Consider the following 12380-nt stretch of genomic DNA (forward strand, 5'->3'; position numbering starts at 1 on the left):
CGTTGTCATTTTATTTGTTACGCATTTGATGGATTTCACTCTTTCAGAGCCTTGCTTGAATTAGCAGATTTTTCAGCACCGATTCCAATGGGGGTGGGGAATATCATGGAGTTGCTGGAAAAAGGCTATAAAAAGGGAAACCAATTAGGAACTGATTAGTTGATCCAATTAACTCCATGACATCTGTTTTGGTTCATTCTGTTTGAGTTTCATCAAATTATTTATCAGCTAATTGGTGACAGAAGAATTCAAATCCAATGGGGCCCGTAGCAGTGCTGGTTGATATATTGTCATTCTGTGCCTGTGTTTAGTGCACAGGCACGTAAAATTGGAATCTGAGGAGAGTATAATGATCCCACCATCGTATTTGTAGAATTATTTTGCTCCAGGGTTAAGGTGGAGGTGTTGAGTGAGAGTGCGTCCTGGGGCTTTAAATTATATCACTTCTTATTCACTTCTGTTAGCCCTCCACCGTCTGTAAACACTTTTATACTTGAATCCACTCGCAAGTGTGTTGATAAGAATGTCCATGAGATTGGCAGGTGAGCAATCCAGTCTGTCCAAGAGGCCACCAGATGGATCAAATACCACAAGAATTGGCTGGGCTTGTTCAGTATACCTACTTGGGTGGTAGTGTTGATTTCAGTGTGGTTGTGTTTAACACATTCTCTTTCCATTCTGTAATCAGAACTGTTCATTACCCCCCAAAAAGAGACTAGAAGAAGAAAAGGCAGGTCCTCTCACTAACTGTTTTGAAATGTAACAAGCAAACCAGATTTGCTAAGCACAATAACCACATTAACTTGTCATCTCATCAACCATCAACTTTAATAATGTAAGAAATATATTATCAGCCAAATACAAGGAGAAAAACCAATTAAATATATCATGCCGATGAGATAATAGTTTTAGAAAATAACTAAGAGAGGTTTGTCGAGAAACTATATGGACTACTGGGTTAGAGTGCCAAATCAAGTAAAAAGAGAGATTCTATACAACAAACATAAAGGAGATGCACCAGCAAAGCTTGAAAATATGTTATACTAGTTTTGAGACCATTAATTTCATACTTGGCCCCCAGACACTTACAGAAATGTAAGAGTTCTGTGAAAAAAATATCTGTTACTATGAGGTGAGCCTCTCTCTATCTCTCAGCAAATGAATAGTCAACAAAACATAACAACACTATATCCCGCACATTGAGCATCTAAATTAAACCCTCAACAAAAACCCAAAATTTCGGAAGATCAAAACCTTTCTGCCAGCCTAGCACTGACTGCTCTAAGTTTTGAATACACCTTACCAGCCGGAGAACCTAAAATGAGGCTACAAAGAGAATCCCTAGCAACTTTGATGTTGGTAAAAGATCCTAGGATATGAATCTTGGTATCAGCTATCACAATCCTTGTCCTTGTAGAATTCTCAATTGCAAACTTCGTCTTACCCCCTTTACCAGACAGCCTTCCAATTGCTCGAGATAAATGTTCACCTCGCAATGTCTTCACATCCTTTATCTCAAATGAATCCACATAGAGTTCATCCATACGTAGCAGAGCAATTGCATCTATCACATCAAACCCGAGCATGAACGCATGGACAAAATCAGCAGATTTCTGTAGGTTACTGACATCAGGAGTGTCTGATCTAGTTTTCAATTCAACCTTCCGAGCCTTCAGATTCATACGAATGTCAATTTTCATCTGTTCATATATTGGTGTGTAGATTTCCATCCATGCTTTTTTCAGAGGTGTATACCGATGCGGAGGAACAGAAACCTTCCGAAACTGAACACGTCCATCAGACATCTCGTGAGCCTTCAAAGGCTCGAATTTTGGCTTCACTGGAATAGATCCAACATTGGTTTCTAAAGAAACCTTCTCAATTTCCATGGAAGACATAGCTTTTTTTCGATTGTATGACTAAATGTTCTTCAGTGAATAACTTCAAGATTCCAAGAATGATATATAAATCCTAACAGAAGCACAAAATCAAATAAGCATATTATTCACTCACATTTACAGTAATTAAATTAAACTCACACTTGCACAAAAGAAAAGAAAGAAAGAAAAAATAATTACAATAATAAAAATTACATAAGTGATAGAAATGTAAGAATCTTACAATATAATGCAAGACACAAGGAATGACAAAAAAAATTTAGCTCAGAAGCCCCAAGGTTCAACTTACTGAAAGTACTACAGGGAGAAGGATATAGAGAAGCTTTCTAGATTGTAAAAAGGATTGTAGGGACTCAAGAAACACAACTCTACCAGAAAAGACCAGAGCATTAGGTTAGAGTATCAGGATTTTTGCAGTATTATTGGATTGAATTATGGTGAGATCCTAAAAGGTGACAGCATCAAGCTTAGTGACAGAAGTTTAATAGTTCAGATTGAAGACCAAAACATATATGGATCACAAATAAATAATAAAAGGAAAGAAAACAGAGCTTAACAGGCAAAATGCAACACTTCAAATCCCAAATAAAAGTTCAATCGTTAAAAATCTGTAACTTATGATTGGGAAACCAGTCTTTGCTACACAGAAAATATGGAGAATTTTAAAAAACACAAAAAAAGGAATCATAATTAAAGGTACTAGATTATTATCCATGCCACGAATCATTCACTTACACAGAAAACTCAAAGCCAAAAATCGCAAGTTTGATTCAATTCACGATCAAACTTGCGATGCACAATAAGAGAATTTCTCCAGTACAGAAAAATGTATGAAATTTGAAGTTACAAGAATATAAACCTCCATGAATCCATTAAAATTTTAAACTCAAAGCCAAATATTAGGGGTGTCAATGGGTCGGGTTGGGCCGGGCCTGCCCTAAACCCTAACCCAACCCTAGGGGCCTTAATCTAAAACCTAACCCAACCCTGGAAGGGCCTAAGAATCCCTCAACCCAGTCCGACCCTGCCAGGGTTTTCCCTGACCCGACCCGGCCCAGATTGACCCTAATAGGGTCAGGCAGGGTCGGGTTGGCCCTGATTGACCCTGTCCCTGACCCTGACTTAATTTTTATTTATTTTTTTTTGGAAATGGTTTTTCTTATGCCTGTAATTTTTACTATGTCAAAGTTGATCAGATTGTAAGTTTCTAGGATTGTCAGCATTGTGATTGTCATATTCCGCCTCTTGCAAGTAAAATATCTTAACTGAATTTGAAGCAGTAAAAATGATCAGCTTATAAACAGTACATTCAATGAATCTCGTTAGCTTGGGATCTGAAATTTCTCCCCATTCTGCTCTCCTTTCTAAGCTTAATTGTGTATAAATATCAATAGGGAAAGAAAAAACTTGAAAGTCAAAAGATAGAAGATAGATCGCAAGAAGAAAAATAACTGCAGTACTACAAGTCCTCAGTAATGAAATCAAACATGTACATATCATCACACTAACCCGAAGGCCGGGTTACTAAAAGCCACAAAAAAAAAAAATTCAATAATCCAAGATAAATTTAAGAAAAAAAAATTATCTAAGAAAAGACATATGGATTTGGGTATCTATCCGTTTCCATCTATTAATTCAAAAGTTCAAGAGATCTCTGTTTTACATTCTACACCCAGTTTTGTCGTCCATGCCTTTGCCCTCTGCCACCGAGAGCTGTAAAAAAAATCATCTACAGCAGCCCCATCTCCCCAACCCCCCCCCCCTCTCGACTCCAACAGTAACAACCTATTCTCCTTTCATTACCCCCTGCTGTAAGCCTGTAACAGCGAACAAACAAACAAAAACCCTCGACGTTCACAGAAAAACGCTCCTCCCTTCGACTCTCATTCCCACCCAATTCCTTGACCCCAAACCAGATAACTTCAATTTTCACTGAAAATCACCCCACCCATTTGACTTTAAAAAAATCCAGGAAAACGCCCACCACCACCCCTTTTTTTCCCTCTGAAACTTCGATCAACCCCTTCTAGGGTTCGACCCAGTGAAAAGAAAAAAAAGGAGAAAGAGCAAAGAGAAGAGAGGAACCACGAAATAGATACGCAAGAAGAAGAACAATCGGACATACCTAATTGGTCCAAACTCGCCTTGCAGTTCTCCTCGTCAGCCTTCTCCTCCAAAGTCCAAACGAGAACGATAGATGAGGCTAATGAGCTAATCCAGACACTTGGGTGGGAGAGGAAACGAAATGTTAGGACTTAGGAGATTAGGGTTTTTCGTTTTCTAAACCAATTTAAATCCTACGGTTCTAACAAAAACAAAAAACTTAAATCCTACGGTACAAAATATAGACCCCCAAAAGCCCAACCTATATAGCACAGTGTCGGGTCGGGCCGGGCTAAGCCCGGGGCCTAAACCCGAACCGAACCGACCCTGCCAGGGCCAAGGTAATGCTAAACGCCTAAATCCAATCCCGCCCTTCAGGTTGAAAAATCAGGGTCGGGTCCAGGCCGGGCTCAAGGCGGGTTTGAACCGGCAGGGCTTTTTTGACAGGCCTACCCAATAGTAGTCTGATTATAATCTGATGACAAAAAAAACTAAAACGAACTCAATCCAAATTGAAAACTTCCTTAACGTTTGATTTTAGGTTGACCCAATAACCAACATAAAAGGGTTTGACCTAATCGAACAATGGATTGACACCCCTCTGTTGTGACTCATGATTCTCACTTAATATTTTTTATTCAGACAATGAGGCAAGACATAAATACTGAAAGGGATACAATTTTGATTCACTTGAACAATTCACAACTTGGAACCCTAGGGGTGTTGGGTTAGTGGTAGAGAGTTGGGGATAACCGTAAACTTGGACGTTCAAAGTTCAAATCCCACTGCCCTCACCTTGGGCTAACCATCACTTAGTCTCAAGCCAGTTGACCGTTGTGACAAAGATTTTGTAGTGCGACAATAAGAGTGTTGGCCATCCAGTTGTCAAGGGATTAGTTGAGCCAATGTATATAGATACTCCTCGTTATCACAAAATATATAAATAAATAAAATCACAACTTGATGAAATATTATCATCAACTTGTCGAATTGTGAGTTGTGAAACTTTTTGTTTTGTCCCGACCGCCCAACTCCCATGAAATAAAAATTCCATCCATATTAATGCTCTTGCGCACGCTGTCATTGGCCTCTCACTAGTGCAAGGGCCACATGATAAGAAAAAGAAAGCTACCTAATCGCATGGCCTCTGCTCCAAGACACATGAGCATGCGGAATTACCGCCAGCCTCGTGAAATTAAAACCCCATCCGTGTTGATGCCCCTGTGCATGCTCTCATTGGCCCCACGCGACCAGACAACAATCTCTTACCCTTAAATATATTATGGGTAAGAGTTATTTGTGGAGGAGCACATGCAGGGGATCAATGGGGGCACGTGTAGCGGCATCAACAACGCAGTCATTTCACCCCTATGTCTGGGCATAGGGCACACTCTCCCCTGTAGAAAACTTTCTCCCATATATTATTTGGGAAAAAGAATGCTACTTGGTCGTGTGGTCCCCGTAAATCTTGGGCCTAGACATAGAAGTGCATGAAATTATTACACTGTCCCCATGGAATAGCGAAAATCCCGCCTAGGACGATGCTTGTCTGCACTTTCCCATTGGCCAACATGCATGTAGGCTCTAGAGGCCCATGCAACGATCTCTTCCCCATATTATTTTGTTGCCCGCTCTTAGCTTCCCATGGTCGGTGTAAGATGTTAATATAATCTGGCAATGTGTAGATCCCTCTCCCCGTCTCCCTTGATTTTAAAATGGTCACAGTGAGTTGTAAGATAGAGCCGTAGGCTGCAAGTGCAATTGCCATTTCCTATGCGTTCGGTGATGGATCTTATTTATTTATTTTTTTGTGTGGGGGAGGGGGCGGGGGAAGAGGTATATGGAGATTCATCATTTGTCATTTGCCAAATGCAAGGGAAGTGGAAGACCAAAGATGAAAAATTGAGACTATACTAAGAGTACGTTAAGAATCTTGCGCAATGTTTAGGGCCCCTAGATGATTAGGGGTTTTCTACGCTGCTAGTGCGCCCTTTCGTTTTCTAGCTTTCTTTGCATGTTTGGATCACAGCCCAGCTAAAATTTCCTATTATATTTCCCAAGTTTTATATCCTAGCTATCTTGATTCCTATCGTTTACTATCAATGGCATCTAAAGTTCCTATTGAAAAAAATCATGACAAACAACCTTATAGGGGGATCCCCCCTTAGTGGTCCCCGATTAGACATTACTATGAGTTTAGGCGAGTGAGAGGATAAGGTAACCAATGTCGTATAAAAGGACATAGACCCTTCTTATATACAACATCAGATTTTATTCTCTCCAATTTTCTAAATTGTGCAGTTCAGTTCGGCAGTTTGGGATAGAGATATCGACTGGTGGCAGCTCGGACATTTAAGGATCCGAGCTCATTGATTTTCCCTCTTTTTTTTTTAAGTTCGGTACCGTTGGATGTCCGAACAGCCACGTGTCGACATCTCCACCTAGAGTCCGACGCGTTGACCCACTCCTAATTTCCTCTCCAAAGAGTTGGAATTGGGAAGTATAGGAATATGGTTTCACAAGTCAGTTGCAGAAGCCTGTACCTGTAGCGATCCACAAATTTTTCAACTTGGGTTGAGTTGTTGTTGAGGTAAGTTGTTTCATGGTACTTCTGAATTAATCCTAATGGAGTTTCTCAAGTCTCAAGTCTCAAGTCTCAAGTCTCAAGTCTCAACCAATACAAGGGAGAGAGGGGCAGAAAAAAAAAACAATGAAAACGAGAGGGAAGACACAATTCCATTTTTTACTTTCTCAAGTCTCAATCAATAAGGGAGAGAAAGGCAGAAAAAAAGGCAAAAAACAAACAATGAAAACGAGAAGGAAGATACTGTGTATGAGGATGAGAACATACATTTTGTTCTTCCTTTTGACAAAAGTTTCCATTTTTACACTGTTTGAGAAGATAACAATGCAGGATGAGAGGCTGAAAGGGAAGAGAAGTGTATAGTTTTATGGAGAAAGTTTTATATTAGATTTTTCTTTCAATCGCTATCTTCTCCTCCATAGAGGAAAGAAAACTCTATCTTTCCTATTATATAATTCATCATTTCCTCTCCTCCATTCCCATCCTTTTTCTTCATTTCTTCCTTGTTTTCAGAGTTGAAACGGGTTTCCAAAGATGGAATCGCAGACGTTGGATATGTTGAAGACCCAGCTTCCACTTGAGCAGGATTCTCTGGTTTTGTCTGACGACGTGGTCACCGGTCTCGTTTTGGTGGACCTTGTCAATGGCTTCTGCACCGTTGGAGGTGGGAATCTGGTAAGCATCTTTACCACCTCTCTCTCTCTCTCTCTCATTGTCTATTTGTTCTGCAGGGTTGGTTTTGTATCTGAAAATCGGACCCTCGCAATTAGCGGATTTTTTTTTGTCGATTCTTTTCTTGATCTGATTCGAAGATTTTGGCTGTTTTTGTGTTCGTTCTATTTCCCTCTCTCTCGGAAGTTCCTTTACGAGTCATATCAGAAACCCAAAGTCACGGTTGTGGCAAAATTCAACTTATTCACCTATGATTAAAGGTTCTTCAGAAGCTTTTGTGGGTTAGACAACAGCTCTGGAAATCGAGTTGCGGATTTTGTGGTTTAAGGGTGGGGTGGGGGACATGGAGGGTTGGGGGAGGGGACCAGAAAGAGGGAGGAGGTGTATGGGCGCTAAATTGGTTCAGCCTAGGTATGAGATAGGTTAAAGGGTTTGATTTAACGCGTTTCATCAGCTTCAAAGCTTTTGACGTATCGGTCAACATTTTGGTCAAGAACCTAACAGAGGAGAAATTTGATCACGGATGCATCTCTTTTCCATTGATTACAATTACGTTGATTATGTTTAGAGGCTAATATAGAAGTTGGTTGGTTTTGTTTAAATTCTTGTTTGGTGTAAGCATTTTTACAGGCTCCAAGAGATCCCGACACACAGATATCTGGAATGGTAGAGGAGTCTGTGAGGCTTGCCAGAGTGTTCTGTGAGAAGAAATGGCCTGTCCTGGCTTATCTTGATACTCATCATCCTGATAAACCAGAGCATCCATATCCTCCTCATTGCCTAATTGGAACAGAAGAATCAAATTTGGTTCCAGGTACTTGCACTTCTTTGTTCTTCTCTTGCATTATGGATTTCCTTTTGTAGAATTAAAAATCAAGATTCACGTGCTTGGATTTTAGCTAGAAATTATGTGAAGATTTATCTGATTATCTAAGAACAAGGTATTTTTGGGAATATTAAAGTTTTGCTCAATACTCTCTCTCATATTTCTCACCCCCCTTTTCCAGCTCTGCAATGGTTGGAGAAGGAACAAAATGTAACAATTAGGCGCAAAGAGTGCATTGATGGGTTTATCGGTTCAATTGAAGAAGATGGTTCAAATGTCCTTATAGATTGGGTGGGAACTAATGAAATTAAAGTTGTGAGTATTCCTTTGTTTCTTGGGGCATAGTCTCATTGCAGTGAATTGTTGGATACAAGCATTGTATGAGTGTTAACTAATGTTGAATCTGTTGTGAAGATATTGGTAGTAGGAATATGCACAGATATCTGTGTGTTCGATTTCGTGGCCTCCACATTATCTGCAAGAAATCGTGGGTTTCTCTCCCCTCTCGAGGATGTGGTGGTGTATTCCCATGGTTGTGCAACATATGATCTTCCAGTGCATGTTGCACATAACATGAAAGCTATAGCCCATCCACAGGTACTCTCAATCATTGATCTGGTAGAAATACTTTTATATATATATATATATATGTTTTAAGGAGAAATATGTGACTGCTTCTCATTTTCATACACATTATTGACATCTAATTATTCTCTAAAAATATATATATATTTTTTGGGTGAATATTCTCTAAAAATATTTAATGGTACTGAATACTGAAGTAAGCCAGTTCATTGTTTCCTATGATGGAACAAATGCTGCTTGTCTCCCTATCTGAAAGTTTTGAATGCTTTGATTGGCTAGAGTGGATCAGGCACTCACATCTGAACTTAAATTACTTCAGCCACTGACTGACTGACACACATCTAATGTTCATGGGGATAAACAATTTTAAATACTTCTATGCAATTAAGTGCATTAAAGTTTTATTTTTTAATTTTGTAAGCACTTTGGTTTACATAAGGTGTTGTTATGAGTGAACAATCTCGTGTAGCTTTGTCCTAGACAAGGGGATCTGCTGCATGGGCATTCACTAATCCTTGGTGGTTCTTGTGACCAGGGCAGTTGAATAAGCTCATGCAGAAGGGTAAACCCATCATTTTTAAAATCCCATTATAAAGGATTAAAGACATGTCTGGTTGAAGTTTTACTTGTGTGAGCATTGTGGAAAGAAAAACCGGACCCTTTAATTCCAGTGCATCTTCTTTGTGACACATGGGATTCTCTCTCTCTCTCTCTCTCCCTCTTTAATTTTAATTTGTTTTCTTAACCTACCTTTGACTGCTTAACTTCAATGGAGCAGCACTAAGCTTTTTAGAACATCTCAGCATGTTATTTCATTTCTTTTTCGGCAACCTACCTTTAAGTTCTTAAAGGTATTTGCTAAGGTATGATGAAGGGATATTGGTGATTTATTTGCTGGAGTGTGAGAGAATGAATATTCTTTTAAATGCATTATTTACTTTCTTGAAAATCCCATTCCATTGTGCTGTTCTCCAGAAATATAATTGATCTATGAATAGTCAATTTTCAGCTGATGACGTTAGACTTTTCACCACTTGCCATGTGGTAAGCATGGGTGAGTTCATGTTATGTATAATCCACACTCACCGCATTGGTCAAGTTTCAGCTCCAAAAAATCAGCGGAAGTGCCTAAAAAATAAGCTCAAAGTTACAAAACCACTAAATGGCATTACAGTGAAATGTCATTATTGTAATTTTATGAAACTTTGACTTACTTTTTAATGCTTCCAATACTCTTTTCAGCTGAAATTTAAGGATTGACATGGGTGTGGGGTCCTCTATTGCATGGATCCACTCACATTCATCCATATATTCCTCAAGGCAAGTGATATATATATATATATATATATATATATTGGGATGCACAAGTGAGACAGATTTCCTTTTAGGTTTTGTTTGTTTCCAGGTAATAACTACATAAAAAAGATAGATCTTGATTGAGAATTTTCCTTTACATGTTTTTTTTTTACATTCAAACAAGAGGAGCCTCTGGAAAGAGTTTAGGAGAAAGTCCAAGCAGCTTCTTATAAAATAGATGGGAAAGTTTTACACACCAGCTTGAGGGGTGCCAAAAGCAGAGGGCTGCTCTTCATAAGAATATACAGCAGAAAACCAAGGAAGTCCAAGAGAAGTATGCAATGAAAAACTCCCAAAATATAAAGCCCAAAACAAACTCGAGGGCTAAGCAACAAAATATAAGCCCATAGTCTCAGTGCATGAGACAATAAACAAAGTCTCTGTCGACTCCTCTGTTAGATAGCAAATTACAAGATCTAGTCCTGCATAAGATGAGATTTTTTTAGCAAGCCTAGGCTTTGAACCTTCTAAACAGGAGAAAGTCCCACATGGGACCTTTAGAGAAGACAGGTAGACAACAACAAAGGAATCCTTCCCGCCCCTCCCCCTCTTTTTTTTTTTTTTCTTTTTTTCTACCTGGCATACTCTTTGAAAATCTTCCCGTCTTTCCTACGTCCTTGGGAAGAATGTCAATTCACGAGTATCAGTAGTGGACTGAAAACAATGATAGGGATTAGCTGCTGAAAATTCTTTAAAATACCCTAAGAGTAGCTTTTTCAGGAGTATCTTGAGAAAGGAGTTTATTCAGGGATCTACATGGAACCAAAATAAGAAGTTTCTTGAATGTGGCTAATATTAAAGTTATTCTGGGTTACCACTAGGTTTCCACCTTGTTCCCAAACTTAGCTTTGCATCTTTGAGTTTTTAGTTTAGAAATCTAAGTCTAGTTTGAGTCCTTCCTCATAATTTTTCTTTTGGGTTACATTTTGGGGGTAAAAATTTGTGTATCTTGCTTATTTTGATGTCACTTGAGACCTTTTCAGCGACCCAACTCACAGAAGAAACTGCAAATACATTGGTTTGGGAGACTTATGGCCAAAATACTAGTAAGATCAGTGTATGGTGGGATTTCCATTTTTCAGCATAACAGTTAAGTGTAGTACTAAATGAATATTCTATGGACAAGCTTAGTGCATGTTTTTTTTTTTTAAATCTCTCCAAAGTTCCAACCCTGGAGTGTGATGCTTTCTAATCGTGGGTATGGTAGTGCTTTTCCCCTTCTCCTCCTCTATCATTCCTTATATTTTTGTGCAGAATCTCATGTCCCATTGAGTTTCTTTTTTCAGAATAGTTGAATCCTCAATAGAAATCCTAAAATCTGCTCTATTGTAGCAATATGTATTGAAGTTCACTTTTCTCTAGCCTATTGCTAAAACTTATCTTCTCCTAATTGGCAGCCATAAAACCCTTAAATACTAATTACAACATCAGTGTTATTCAAAACTTATTTTGAAGTTTAATTTAACAAAATAACAGAAAAAATATTTCTTGCTGAAATCTGTGTTTTTTTTTGGCTTTCCTTGGTTAATTCTTGTCATAGCTGAGGGAGGTGTACTTCAGTCTGTTTCCACATCAAGCACAAATTCATTTGTTTTTACTAAATATTATTAATTGCTGTGTTTTTTTTTTCAATAATTGACCCATCCTTTATTCAGCAAAGTTTTTATTAGGTATTTAAACATACGCCTTTTGGTCCCATTCTCATCTTTTTCCAATTGCAGGATCTAATGCATCATGTTAGCCTATACATGGCCAAGGGTAGAGGAGCCAAGGTAGTGCAGGAAGTTTCATTTGGTGCACTGATGGTGCCATGATTCAGTACCTTGAATAACTGTGGTTGCTCCTTGATGTCCTTGCTTACATACTGGAAGGGCTTGCCGTAAGATTTGAAGAAACCAGAGAGATGCAATTTAGCATGAAATCTTGCACAGAATGGAGCCTGTTGTTTAGTACCTAGTAAAATTGCCATACTTGAGTGTCATCTGTTCCAGGTTTGGCTCAAACATTTAATGGAACAGACTAGTGTATTATACAATTCACCTCTTTCATGGAATTGTTGTATGCTATTACCTTATGATCGATGATATCTAGTTTTAAGTTTGTGTTACTAGCCTTGTGAATTGCTATTGCAAGTCCTTGACCCCAGATCCACATTTAAATCAACCATCCCCAATGCAATGAAAAATCAGCAGTAGTGCTGGTTAAATTTTAGAATATAGTGAAGGGGCACATCCATTACATGTGTAACTGATAGAAGGGGCTATTGCACCGCATATTGCCGAGGCCTATTGCTCGATTTTCAGAATGGATTGTATATAGTTTTAATTAACGGGATTTGGACATCGTTCGTGATATA

At 38.7% G+C, this 12380-nt stretch overlaps 2 protein-coding genes across 2 annotated transcripts; one reads left to right on the forward strand and one right to left on the reverse strand.

Annotated features, from left to right (window-relative positions):
• Nucleotides 1-1147: 1147 nt before the first annotated feature.
• On the reverse strand, nt 1148-2001 carry LOC122662667 (RNA-binding protein pno1). The gene has a single exon (XM_043858368.1). The coding sequence runs from the start codon at nt 1896-1898 to the stop codon at nt 1248-1250; it is 651 nt and encodes a 216-aa protein (XP_043714303.1). The 5' UTR covers nt 1899-2001; the 3' UTR covers nt 1148-1247.
• A 5057-nt stretch (nt 2002-7058) lies between these two features.
• Nucleotides 7059-12131, forward strand: LOC122662761 (nicotinamidase 1). The gene is made up of 5 exons (XM_043858481.1): nt 7059-7260; nt 7888-8071; nt 8265-8398; nt 8498-8680; nt 11746-12131. Exons 1-5 carry the CDS (start codon nt 7120-7122, stop codon nt 11836-11838), a joined length of 735 nt encoding a protein of 244 aa, XP_043714416.1. The 5' UTR covers nt 7059-7119; the 3' UTR covers nt 11839-12131.
• The last annotated feature ends 249 nt before the right edge of the window (nt 12132-12380 follow it).

This window comes from Telopea speciosissima, chromosome 5 (assembly GCF_018873765.1).
Source record: "Telopea speciosissima isolate NSW1024214 ecotype Mountain lineage chromosome 5, Tspe_v1, whole genome shotgun sequence".
Taxonomy (NCBI): Eukaryota; Viridiplantae; Streptophyta; class Magnoliopsida; order Proteales; family Proteaceae; genus Telopea; species Telopea speciosissima.